We start from the raw sequence: 14,143 nt of genomic DNA, 5'->3' as shown, positions 1-14,143 counted from the left end.
AGAAACCGAAAAAGGCGTCGAAAAGGTATGAAGCGACCTTGAAGAACTCGGGAGGATCGGAATCCTACTCGGAGTCGTCGAGATCATCGATGACATTCTCGAGGTCATGGTGGAAGCCCTCGGTATGACTACTGACTGCGAGGTAGTGACAGCCGTAGGTTTCTCCTTTATCAGCGTCGACATCGGCGCCGAGGACAGCGTGGATTCGACCGATCTATGTGTCGATGGGCCCTTCGATAATGGCGTCGATGATGCAGATTTATGAGTGGAAGGGGCCTTCGATGAAGGCGTCGATGACTCAGTCTTACTGCCTTTGCTCGAGGGTTCGTGACGCTCTTGAGCAGTTTCTTTCGGCAGGTGCAACGACTCACGGCGTTTCAATTTTTCAGGTCTTTCACCCAGGGTATCACCTTCAGCCGCCTCCGAGGGGGTCGCAGCCGCTTTCTCAAAGACGCTAAGCATCCTTTTACGAAATTCCTCCCACTTAGCTGGAGAGCTGTGTTTTGTGGGGCAAGTGACCCTTTCAGGGGAAACAGAAGACGACGAAGAAGAGCGATCTTCAACGCCTCTTTTTCGAATGTTTGGATCTTGAAGAGTGATGGGAACTGCTTCGAGACCTCGAACGAGAATGTTTCCTGTGACGGCGAGGAGACGAATGTCTCGATTCTGCCGAGTGTACTTTCGAAGGAGTAGAAGTTTTAACAGTCTTACCTCTTTCGAGCTACCCCTTACGCTCCTTCAAGGCTTTCGACGTCATGGACATGCAGTCCTCGCATTCTGAAGAATGGTGTTCCGATCCCAGGCACCACAAACAGATCCTGTGAGGATCCGTCAACAACATTTTCTTTCCACAATCTCGACACTTTTTGAAGCCAGACCGTGGGGTCGACGGTTCAGATGAGGAAGCCATCGAAAAGAGTAAGATATACTCGAGGAATAAGTAGAATCTACTTGATTAACGAACTGAGCAACACGATTCCGAGCCCCACGAAGCTCGGAAAAATGGAACTGAGCAACGGACGCTGCGCAAGTCTATTCATACGCATGATGATGTCGGCGCCGATATGGAAGCTGTCGAGGCACACCAACTCGAGCGACGTCGACGCACAGCGCCCTCGACTGAAAAATATTTCCGAGGCCAGCAAGCTGGAAGTGAATCTATCAATATAATGAATACGTCGGAGGAAACAATCCCTTCGAAATATATTTTTAATTGTCTTATAGTTCATTGCGAACATTTCACTAATTACCAAAAGAAAAAAGGAAAATACACAATTGCATTCAATAACATTGTGTGATATAATCAAGTATGCCATAGAAAAAGACCGATTACTTCAATTTAACAATGAAAGAGTTTATTTTAACTTGATCCGTTGTCATATACTGATATAGCCATATATATATATACATATATATTACATCTCATTTCGCATTTATTGATCAGTTGTTTTGCGTGAGTGGCACCTAGACAGTTCAAATTGTCCGAAAATGGAGAACCACAATACAAAAATGAAAAAATAAATTCACATTTTTAACTTGAACAGTCAAACATTTTATTTAAGTAAACCTCAAGCAAATTTTGAAATCCGTGGAATGTCATTAAAAATGTTTCCAGATGAATCCTCAAAAGCAATAGACATAATTTTCAAATATTTGTAAAATAAAAAAGGCAACATCTCAGTTAATATTTACAAAATGATATGCTTCTACCGACACACACATTCAGTAAGAAGCTAAAATATTACAGGCAATTCTAAATACACTTGGCCTAGTCAATGATAAAATATCTATGTACAGGTTAAACAAACTTGAATGTTTCACACAATTCAATAAAACATAGGCTAAACAATAGCCCTCTGAAACCTACAAATGTTGTATATTTTTAGGGCTATTTGGAAACATTGAGTACAATTATGCAGTAATGTCCCACTGAAACATTCCTACACAATAACCTAATTTGTGCAATGAGTTTGCAGCCCATTCACAAAAACTCTAGATAACGACTTGAGTGAATATTGAGGATTGTTTTCATAGTCTGCAGTGATTCAAGAACAGTTTACAGTCTGTCACAAATAAAGTATTGTTACAGATAAAGAGAACAAGGAAATTAAAATTGAATGCTTGCAACGGTTCCATAATATCACTCATTACGTGCAAGTACCTATGGTAAAAGTGACGTTGCGCAAATCAATTTCAAAAATGCATACACCCTTCACATACACACGGAAAGACATTGTATTACTTCAGACACACAGTGTACAGTCGCTGTCGTCAGTGGCACAGTGCTTCAATGAAAACCGCAAATGACGAGGACATGACATAGGCAACACGTATATAAAGCAAATATTAACATTTGACCCAAGCAATTGCCAAAAGAAAATTCACGCAGAATTTTAGAACCTTGCAATGAAAATGCTTTTTTCCATGTGGTTTTTAAGGTTACACCAACCTATCCACATCATCATGAAGTATTGGCAGTATTCCACTTGGGTAAAGGCCATGCACTAAGACAGAACCTTAGAGGTGCAGTTGCTACCTCAAACTCCTAAAAGAATGATGACACCTCAACAAATGTTTTCAGCAGCAGCACACTTAGATTTCCCTTCTGTTTCATTTGTAATCCGATAACCATTCTGTAAAGCTCTTCATTTGTACTTATGTACAGCCGGGTAGCTGCCTACTAATGCCTATTAAACCAAGTGTAAGTGCTCAAGTTTGCCACATTGACAAAATTAAGATTAGACAAATGTAAAAGCAGTTTGTTTTAAATAAAATACACAACATACCTAGAAATTCGGAAGTGTAAACATATTTGTAAAACGTGCATTCCTACATTTAAAAAAAACTCAGGGGGCCTTTGACTGTGTCCTAAAAAAAGGAGACTGGATCTTTACAAAGACAGGAAACTAGAGTGGGACTGCTGACATAAGCCAGGATATCCCTCAGATAACATTGAAGGGGTACCTCACTCCAAAATGTTATTCTTTTAAAAGATGGGCCATGATAAAAAATATGCATTAAAAAATATATTTTGTAACATTTTCGGCAAATGAGGCTCAAAGTCATACATTTAAAGTACTAGTAGGCATCCATTTTGTGAAATGAATGAGCCTCCTGTGTTTATGTTAACTCTGCTCTTGCTGCAATTATCGAGCAAAAGCCCCCTACTGGGAGCTTTTGCTTATTGCTGCCAGAGAGCAAAGAATGTTAGCAGACTGCAGCCTGACATAGTTATATTGACAATTGCTGTGACTTTCTTTTTAAGTTTCCAGGGCTTCGCCAGACCAGTGGAGCCCTGGAAACTTAAAAAGAAAGTACTGGAAATTACTAATATTCTGCGGGATCTGCAGAGTATTCATAATGGGCGCCACTTTCGTTTTAAGTTTCCAGAGCCCTGGAAACTTAAAACTAAAGTCATCGCAATTATGACTATTCCACCGCCTGTCGATGCAGCGTAATATTAGTAATTGAAGTTACTTTCTTTTTAAGTTTCCAGGGGTCCCTGGAAACTTAAAAAGAAAGTAACTACAATTATCAATACAACGCTGGCAGGCTTAAGCCTGCCAGCATTCTCGGCTGTCCGGCAGTAATAAGAAAAAGCTCCCAGTAGGGGGCTTTTGCTCGATTATTGCCACGAGAGCAGAGGGAGGCGCATTCATTTTACAAAATGGATACCCCAATAGTACACATGTTAAGGCTCATTTACCAAAATCTTTACATAGGAACTTTTGAAAAAAATATTTATGTATATTTTTTATTATGGCCCATCTTTTAAAAGAATACCATTTTTGAGTGAACTACCACTTTAAGTCACAGTACATATCTCTGCAAATGTATTCATCAGTGGCGAACAGGTCAAGCTGAATGCAACAACGTCATCCACCAACGATGTAAACTGAAGAGCTGGATAGTTGACATTGTTTTCTCTCAAGAATATTGGGTTTTTTGACCGAATTATGTTATTTCTAGCATCTGATCTTTACAGATGAGCAAGGCCTTCGACAAACCAATTCAAAAAGTCTTTGTGATTAATTTTAAGGTCACTGCAAAACCCAAAACGACCGTTGAACATTAATAGTTTTTACTGTGTTGCATAGCTTTTAGAAGAGTATAATTTAACATTACATAGAAAAAGTGGATTGCATGTTTCTAAAACCAATCACATTTTGTTTGATGGTCAAGTAAGAAAACTAAAAACAATGACATGAGAATCTGCACACACTCAGAATAGCTGGAAGGAACATGCACAAACATGATTTCTGTTTATGTCTGTTGTTGCTAGCCTTTTTCTTAAAAGATATGTTTGGTCAAATTATAAGCACATGTGCCAAGATAAGTACACATATACTGAATGGTCTTGCAGGTAGTTTCACATATTTCATGTCAATACTAGGCATCATGGTGTCACCCAAAATATTGCTCATCCCCCCTAAAACTTCTTTTAGAAAATAAGAGCCCCACCAAAAGACAGTTTTGATAGGATATCAATTGAGGTGACGGAACTGATGAAGCTTAAATCTTCTCTGTAATGCTAGAAGAGAGAAAGGGGGTGGACCTTTAAGCAACAGTGCAACCATTGTATATGGATCTTCTATCTTTGCACCTTTGTCTATATGTCCAGATTCCAAATCTAGCATATCAAGTTCTGGGCTTTTTAAACCATTATGTGTGTATGCGACACCATTTAGAACACTGGATTTATGGTTCAATGGTTTCTATCCAATGTAAATCAAAGCATCCGGAAGGACAAGGCGTAGAATGGAATATCTTCTGGATGTGTTCATTGTCTTTACAGAATGATGCGTGTCTGTGTGATCAACAGATACTTAATCACATATGCACTGATGAATACTGCATATCAAATATTTTTGAAAAATCAACCCTCCGATAATCTAAATTCCCTGTCCATTTAATATGGCATGTGTATTCTTTCACGACACTTGAAGAAACAATATTTAATACATACATCAATTAACTGCACCAATTGTTTTATTCCATAATGATAATCACTCATTGTAAAGCTATGGATTCTATTTATAACTGCTAGAAATCAGTCTTTCGCCAAGTATGACAAAAACAGAGACACAAAATCTGTGAAACTCTGACGTTTAAGTATAAAAGCTAAAAATGAACCTTATATGCTCGTCATGAACTGTGTTGTGCCGATGCTGCGTACGTATGGATCGGAATTAATGGTAAGTGTTCAAAAAAACAAAGTACGTGTGTATTCATTATTGGAGAAAATGACCAGTTAAATCGTTTATCCATAGTTTGTCCAAAGATAAATATAAACTCATGGGAAACATAGCGCAGGACACTCATCTGAAAAATAACACTCAAACATATCAGGTTAATTCAATTAACAAAACAGCCCACAACTTGCAACCGACATACAAGAAAAACAAACACTGAAGGCAACACTCCCCAAGTGATCCACATTGAACAGCCTTGCTGTTTAATATACGATGGACATTATGAAAAGCCAACCCAGAAATTAGGATCTCTGGCTTAAGAAAACATTAAGCTCACTATTTCATGTTCAAACACACACAAACTCACAAAAACGTACACATTTGTTCGTGTGTAACAATTTAGTACAGAACTGAATCTGACAATCTGAAAACGCCATTTGAATGTCATTCTGAATCAAGAATGATGGACAATAGTGTTGAAGAAAAATACAAAACCTGAGAGTTTTGAAAAGATGATGCATGCTCCATCTCTAACATATTACAATTAGTACATGATATCCAATGTATCCAACCCTCGTGATAGGGCATACACCAAACGGATAGCGCATGACATGGTGATGGGCAGGCCCTTATCACCGAACGGCTTCCAGCAAAGAGCAGGGCATATACCAGTGCTAAATGCACAGATTGAATCTTATGTCGGAATAAACCTGTGCAAGGAATCTTAAGAGTATGATGTTTAGTTGAGAATACTAAAAGGAAAAAAATAGGTGGCTGTGAAATTGAAAATAAAAATGAGCTAGGAAAAGTCTCCAACTGTCTTGTCCTTTCATATTTTGTGAATAAGTGTGAAACAATTCTAAACTACTCTCACTCACAGGATACTGTCATATCGTTTAACGTTCAAAAATAAGTTGCCATTTTTTTGTATTAAAATTTTAGGACTAACTTGATGGGCGGCAAGTGGATAATGAGGGATGTGTTCAGGAGCTTTAAGGTCAAGTGGTATATTGGAGAACCATTCAAATCTGCACGAATAATCTATTTGAGGAAGAGAAACGTTTTCGGCCAATACACAAGCTGCAGAGTAAGTAAAGCTACTAGTAAAACATGTTAATGTCATCAGCTTTGTAAGGTAACCATAATTGGGATTGGAGTCAGGAAGTCCCTGATAGAAAATAAATAGCACTGTGCTGCTACCTTCTTGTAGATTTTGAGTGGCTTTAAGAGTTAGGCATAGATGAATCCTTAGCTTCCCAACAACCATACAGTAGTTTTAACTGCCTTAGTGTTGAAGTAGGGAGCCAACTATGAAAGTGTTAATACAGACCCAATTTGATCAAATGAGGGTGTGACTTTTATGAAATCATTTTTAAAGGAAACATGGACGTTCATGAATAGCTTCCATTACCTGCCAAAAGTGAAGGCATCCCTATGCCATACTGTGTGTTATAGTCAAATTAAAGAAGGCCATCATCGAACAAGAAATGCAATTCAGTATGCTATATGGTCTTGGAAGAACTCATCGTATACCCAAACATCTCTTGTAAGTGTCCCTCGAACCACATTTACTGTAGATCATTAAAAAAAGAGAATCAGATGTTACCTTCTAGGCAGAATAGGAGCCCTTGGCGCAGGCAAGCATTGAGACCATAAAGATGAACTGCCCCTGCCCATGTAGCAATGCTATTTCTCAGACCAGAAAATGTATATCTTTCAATATTGCCTAATCCACTCTTACATGGGAATGCATAATTAACCCTTTAAGCACCAAGACAATGACACTTAGCATATTTTCAGGTACATTCTAGGGAATAGTGGGAATGTAATCACACAGTGAAGCAGAATCCAGTGCACACACTATAACACTGCTGAATATGCGCTTCCACTCAACAGTCAATACAGCAATGCATTATACGGAAAAAAGTCCAATACAAGTTACTGTGTCAACACAGAAGCAAAACAGTGTTCTAGCATGCTGGCATTTTACTCTAGATTTTGTAGAGGGGAAGAAAGTGTTTTAAAAAAAAAATAATGATCACCATCAATAGGCTGTCAGCAATCCAAAGGAATCACACAGATGGTGGGTGCCATACCAGTTTAGGATGCAATTGTACAGTCACTGCTTCACACCCCAATGATAGTACAATGTTTAAATCAAATCATCCAACACTTACAGGTGGAGCCCTGATAAATAATGAAGCATAGGTAATATTTAAAATAAAAACAGAAAAGCACAATGATACATATAAAATGTTGTTAAGCGGACACTAGCAGTTTCAGCTGGAGTTTTAGGTTGCTATTCACTTTGATCATTCATTATCTGTAGATAGAAGGCACGCATCACAACAACTTAGGGAATGGCAGTGAAGTCAGTCACAGGTCACAAAATAAAAAAGCAATGCAACACGAGTAAATGTTTAGGAAAGTAACTCCCTTCACATAATGTGAATTAATTCAGCATTTTTAACTGTTACAGTGAGAAAATACATAGAAAACCCTCTTTCCCATCATGTTTTGTTTAGATTTGGAGTGTTATTTTAATCCTCCTAAACAGTGCAGCAATAACTCCCCATCACTTAAAACATATAAACATCCCCGCCGTCTAGGCCTTTGAAGAACTTGATTCTACCCTGTACCTAAAAAAGTTTACAGAAGGACAAACACAAAACAAGATAAAATGTTTTTGAAGGGACTAAACAAGTAAAGAGCCCAATTGATGGCGCAGCTGTTGCCTGGTCCAATGTTTATCCTGATCATGAACGGACTGTAAAATCAAAAGCCAACTATTGCCAATGGGCACTGCGTCTTGACATACAGTAAATGGAACATAGTTCTCAATTAAAGTGTTCTCTGGCTAGATATTGTAGAGTGAAAATTATGACCTGATATTCCTTGGTACTACTTTGCGGTCTGAAATAAATTACTTGTCCCTTAAGAACAAACATCCACAAAGCTTCAGTCACAGCTAAATACCCTGTTATTTAAAAGTGCTCAAAAATAACAACACTTTCAAAACTAGACAAACAAAAAATATTCACTGGAATAAAGCAATTATCAACCTAAACATATTGATTATGACAGCCATACTGCCAAGAGAACATACAAAAGAAACATTAGCAGCAGTTCCAATAGGTACATTAATTATTGTTTTTATAAGTGTGCATATGAGGGTAAGTAGTTGGAAAGTGGAAATGTTTATGCTATGGAAAACATTCAGAAAAGTCAAAGCTAATTTACACATGGTTCATTCCCTCACTCGGTCATCCACATAACAGAAGAGGGCATGCAGATAATTTAATAAAGAAACCCTGAAGAACAGATAATGGTTTCTGTGTGCAAAGGTTAATCTGCTACTTCCTTGGCTCTCATGTGAACGCAATATTTAAAGATCAATACATGCGCCACAGGGGTTGGACAATGAAACCCATCTACTTGGAAGGCCACAAATTTGCACAACAAAGAAATCTATAACCCTTGCTGTTCAAATACTTGAATCATCAATCCTTGGATCATAATGATTTAGATTGGCTTGTACGTGCATTACATGCGTGTCTATTCTGTGGTGTGTACAAAAAGGTCAATCTTGAAAGTATACGACTGCAGGGTAAGAGGCCCTGTTGCTAGTTGAGGGATATACCCATCTGAGCTTGTGCTTATCCAACTAAATCTGACTCCTTGAAACAAAGTTGTTAGAAAAAAATAAGGACCATATATAGCCTTAAAACTGGATGGTAAAAGTAGTAAATGCTTGTAACCAGCAATTGATTCTGGATTAATTGGTGTAAGAACCAAATAAAAACCAGTTAAAGAGCAATCAATTTAGTACAACGGTACTGGGTTAGCTCCAGGCGAACCATGAGCCCCACAGACCTCCTTCAATAGTTAATCTGAGAAAGAGTTGACAGGGAGGGGGTGACTGCCTGAAGGTGAAGTATTTCCAGTCTTATGTCAAGTTCATGCTCTCCTGATTGAAGGGAAACCATTCAAAACCTTGTTTTTCTTCTGTATGTTTCATTCTTATGTACTTCAAAGTGCATCCACCTTAGTCCTCACTACTGAAAAGAGAGCCTGATGTGCTGAGCTATCACCTGTGTGATGAGGCCAGGTTTATGAGGCCAGGTTTTGCGCCAGAGACCTGCTGATCCAACAAGAAATGGCCAGGATTATTACACACTATTGCTTGATAACAGAGGACATAGCAATTACATGATTTCCATTTGAAAAGCTTATTTACAATTCAGAGAGCTAAATCCATGAAACTTTACGTTTTTAGAAATGTGAGCTTTTCAACTAGAAACTTGCGACTGCTGTACAACATAACAAGGAATTCCCTATGTCATGTGGTGACCTTGTGAGCTCCTAATCCATAGCATAGACAGCTGGTGGACTTGGACATAGAGTAGTACAAGTGACACATAAAAGAATAGATAAACCAGGTTCATGAAAAACAAGTCCCCATGAGTCCTTCAAAGACCCAACTGTAGACCACCTTGGCAGCAACAAGGGCTTAAAATTCCACTTCTGAGCCCAAACGCTGAAAGTACAAAGTGCTTAGGAAATGTCACCAAGAGAGTTCTGTGTAGTAACATGTTAACTTCTGTATTCCAGTGACAAATTAAGCACACACATTCAAACTGAAAATGGGTGCAAGGCATGATGGCAATGATGGCATCCATCCCATGAATACCCTCACCACTAGTAATACAGAGTTAGGCTCATAAACTTGGGTGTTCCAGTAAGTGTTTGATCCACTTTTTGAGGGTTCAGAACATCTCATGGAATAATGTACAAATACATGTTCTTTTATCTTGGACAATCACTTGAAGAAAAGGAATGTTTCATGTTTAAAGCCTCAAATTGTCGGATTTGTTTGGTTGCAAATCAAAGCAGTAGAATTGGCACCAATTGCTGCCGTCGTGAGAGAGCAGATTTTCCTTTTCTCAATTACAATAAGAAACCAATTATTAGGAAACAGATCAAACTATTCCTGCTAGCCTTTTGGACATTTCCAACACCAAGTTCAACTCTTTGTTTAGGTCTGTTATGTTTTTCTTTCTAAATTCACTCTTATTTCTTCGTCAGGATCTTGTGGCTCCAATTTACATTTGATCTTGTTCCAATAGTCTGGGGAAACAGGACACTTGGGGTCATGTTCTGAGCAGCATAAGCGACCTTCCAAAGCTGATGTTGTGAGGGATCCTTTTTCATGTTCTTTGCAGAAGGAACTGGGACAAAATTCGCAAAAGAAAGCGGACGTGTTGTTGCAGACATCACACTGGTGCCATGGGCAGTCCCACTTCCCTGATTTTTAGGAGAAATGTAATAAAGTGAATAAGTTACATTTAATAGTGATAGTACAACATAAATCAAGCATATTATAGCTCCGGTAATTTATTCACCAAAGGCTAATTTACAAGATCGCAGATAATGCTAATAGGTATTATGGACTAATCTTCAATCCCAAATGTGTAACAATATATATTATGCACTTAAAATGCGTGGTATTGATTACCACGTTAAAAAATGGCAATCTCCTGATTCATTATGAAAGTAAATCTAAAAAATGTTTTCAAAATTAATGGCTGATTTTATGTAAAATTAACTGTTTTGGCCATCTGCAATTGCTCAGCTTAATACTAAAATGAACATTGAAATGTTCCACTCAAAATACCAAGACAATATCAATAAAAATAAGGCTAGTGGGTGCTTTACATAGAAGCTAGGGTGTAGTTGCAAACAATAGTTATGACTCTAGAAACCACTCGACAAAAGACATCAACATTTTTTTAAAAATGTTTTTTATTGTGTTTAACTGTTAACAGTTTTTACAAAAGAAGAAAAGAAGTCCTTTTTCCGAGTGCATTTGTTCCAGATGCTTGTCAAAGGGGCTAAGTCCTTTTAGGGGTGGGGGCTTTCTAATCCCTCGCAGATGGCGTCCAGCTTCAAACTATGGAGAAGGTTTACCACTGCGATTACCGGTCTTCGACTTAGCCCGTTCATTAGGTATGACCACCAGTAGTCCTCGTCCATTCTTGAAAAGTTTGAATAAAGGTGGCCCAAGTGGGTTTCTCTGTTACCAGTGGTTCCTGGGCAATGAATAATCAATGTTTCAGGCTTTCCTTTGAGTCTGGGTTCAGACAGAAACGACAGACGTCCGATGCAAATTTACCAAGGATTTTCAGGACCTCGTTGGTCTTTAAAATATTCAATCTTGCTCTCAGAAAGGTCGAGCGGTGTGTCTTGCTCGGAAATTGCAATAGGTAGTTAATGGGCTTGTTTAGTTTTTGGGCAAATGCCGGAAGGTGGCCCACAGATTTGTAATTTGCTGCCATCTGTTGAGTCTCACACCAGTCTAAGTCTTTCCGTTTTTTTGCTGTTCTTTTCGGGTTTGTCAAGAGCTCCTCCTTTGAGCTACCTATTGATTTCAGGAGAGTTTGATTTTTTTCTAGCCAGAGTTTGAGCGTTTTGTTTGATCCTTTCTCAATTTCCTCTTGGATCAATGTATACATTTTCTCCACGGATGATCCAACTTCTCTGTAGAACATCAAACTGTTGATGGATACGGTTCCTTGGAGCGAGGTGAGACCAAGTTCTCTTCTTACCAAGGCAATTGGGATCGAAGTGGGCAGTTGTAGCACTTTTTTCCAGAGTGAGCCCTCCAATTTAGGCCAAGTTGAGTCTGGGATGCCGAACATGGCCACTGTACCATAAGTGAGCGCTGGGACTACTTTCATCCTGTAAAAGTTTGTCGCCGCTTTTATTGAAAAGCGGCCACATTTTTTGTCCATGATGATCAGTTGGTTTGACAGGGTTTTGTTTTTGCTGGTCAGGAGGTCTAGCATGGGTTGCTCGTTCCGGTTGTTACTGAACATGGTGCCCAGGTATTTAAAGGCATCTACCTCTTTGAGGCGGGTGTTGTTGAAAAACCATGCCTCTGAGGTTTTCCGTTTGGCCGCTTTTGTCAGTCGCATCACTTTGGTTTTCATTGCATTGCTTTCCAGATCGTTGGTATGGAGGTATTTGTTCAGGTTGTCTAGTTTTCGCTGTAGCCCTATCTTTGTTTGGTCGATCAGGATGTCGTCGTCGGTGTAGAGCAATCTACTGACTTTTTCGGATCCTAAGGAGGGCGGGAAGGCTTTTACGTTCATTTCGGCCTGTTGGTAGTCGCCGATATAGGCGTTGTAAAGTGCCGGTGCCAGAGGGCATCCCTGCTTTACTCCGCTAGATGTTCCAATTGCAGACGAGAGTAACCCTGTGCCGTTAAGTCTCACTCTCATCGATGTTTCAGAGTAAAGTTCTTGCATTGGATCTACCAGAGACGGGGGACAATTCCAGTTTGCAAGTTTTATCCAAAGTTTCTCTCTGTTTACTTTGTCGAATGCTTTGGATAAATCAATGAAGGCCATGCATAGGGGAGGCGCCCCTTCCTGGACCCTGACCTTCAAAATGTTGATGGTAAATATGTTTGCCATGGTGTTCAGGTTTTTTCGGAAACCTGTTTGAAAGTTGTCCCACCCCTTTGAAGAGGCCACCCAGGTTTTAAAGTTGTCCAGTAGGAAGGATCCGAAAAGTTTACCGATACAGTTGAGGAGTGCCATCGGGCGATAATTGTTCGGATCGCTTCTGTCTCCTGACTTGTAAATAGGCACAACATTTGCTGTTTTCCAAGACTTCGGGACGGATCTGGTTGCCGTACATGATTCCAAGATTTCAGCTATCAGAATTGACGAGTTTTTTAAGTTAGAATTTAAGTCCATGTTTGACAGGCCATCAGGGCCGGGTGCTCATGATGATTTGAGTTTCTTAATTTTGGCTTCAATGCCGATTGGGCCGGGCTCTATGGCCCACCGGGTGCTTCGATGTTTCCCATGTTTCAACTCGGGCAGAAAAGTGCATGATCCAGGCTTCTTCTGAGACACTGGATGTTAAAGCGTCCTCACTTGAGCTTTTAGAATTGACTAGTGACCAAACTGACTTTGTTTGCTTGCCGGCCAACACTCGCAGCATTTGTTCGGAATCGTCTTGATGTAACTGGACTTTAAAACCTTTTAGCTAGTTCTTATAGGCCTTGGTATCTGTCCCGGCTGTTTCAATGTTGGTAGGTGTGGGGAACCCTCTGGCCATTCTTGACGCTCGTCTCATCACCAGCCTTTTTTCTCTGAGGATTACGTTGTTGTGGTGGTGGGTCTTTACTTTTTTTGCGTTGCCAGTTTTTCTAATCTGGTATGGTTGAAGTAGTGGGCAGTAATCCGTGAGGTTGCCGGCCTCTTTTGAGTTGTCCAATGCTTTTGCTTGACAGTAATTAGAGATTAGGGTCGTAACAGTTGAGGTTTTCAAACTTAGGCGGGTGGAGTTAGCGTAGGTCTCCATGTTGGTCGTTCTCAAGGCTCTTGCACTTTTGTGGGCTTTGAGGCATGGAGTTAACCATGTCATTTTCAAAAGGTTATGGTCGCTGTTGCGTGTTCTGATGATGTCGAAGCCTGTGACCAACGGCAGGAGGTTTCTAGACAGGTAGACGTGATCTAAGGTAGCACACCTTCCTGCTAGTTCCCAAGTCGGGAGAACCGGCTGAGAACCTCTGCCTAAGAAGTGGGCATTATGTAGGTCGTAATTGTCCATAAGGTTAGCCCATTTCATTCCTCTTTCTCGAGAGTTTTCTGGGAGTTGTAGCGCGTTTGGTTTTGTTCGGCAGTTTTCTTGTCTGTTCCTCTTGATCCTAACATTTAAGTCACCACAAATGACTATGCTGTCCACTAGTTCATTTGATAGGGCATCCATCAGGATGTTTTTGATTTTCGATAGAAAGTACTCTGTTGCACATTCTATCGGGTTCCAATACAGTTCTACCAGCAACTAAGTCATATTCTTTCGTTTCCTTACGCCTTGTTGATTGTTACCCCGTTGGATAAGGGTTGCCAGTATGTGTGGGTCAGCCTTTATAACTTTGA

General features: G+C 39.7%; 1 protein-coding gene across 3 annotated transcripts in view; it reads right to left on the bottom strand.

Annotated features, from left to right (window-relative positions):
- Nucleotides 1-1,338: 1,338 nt before the first annotated feature.
- The window catches only part of NSD3 (nuclear receptor binding SET domain protein 3), a 2,619,674-nt gene continuing 2,606,869 nt past the window's right edge, over nucleotides 1,339-14,143 (bottom strand). For all 3 annotated transcript variants that reach the window (XM_069617934.1, XM_069617935.1, XM_069617936.1), the window contains one exon: nucleotides 1,339-10,496. In XM_069617934.1, coding sequence (XP_069474035.1) covers nucleotides 10,237-10,496 — 260 coding nt within the window. In that variant the 3' untranslated portion in view covers nucleotides 1,339-10,236. The remainder of the gene's footprint in view (nucleotides 10,497-14,143) is intronic.

The sequence above is a fragment of the Ambystoma mexicanum genome, chromosome 10 (genome assembly GCF_040938575.1).
Source record: "Ambystoma mexicanum isolate Mex_15411 chromosome 10, UKY_AmexF1_1, whole genome shotgun sequence".
NCBI lineage: Eukaryota > Metazoa > Chordata > Amphibia > Caudata > Ambystomatidae > Ambystoma > Ambystoma mexicanum.
This window is presented reverse-complemented; position numbering and strand designations above follow the sequence as displayed.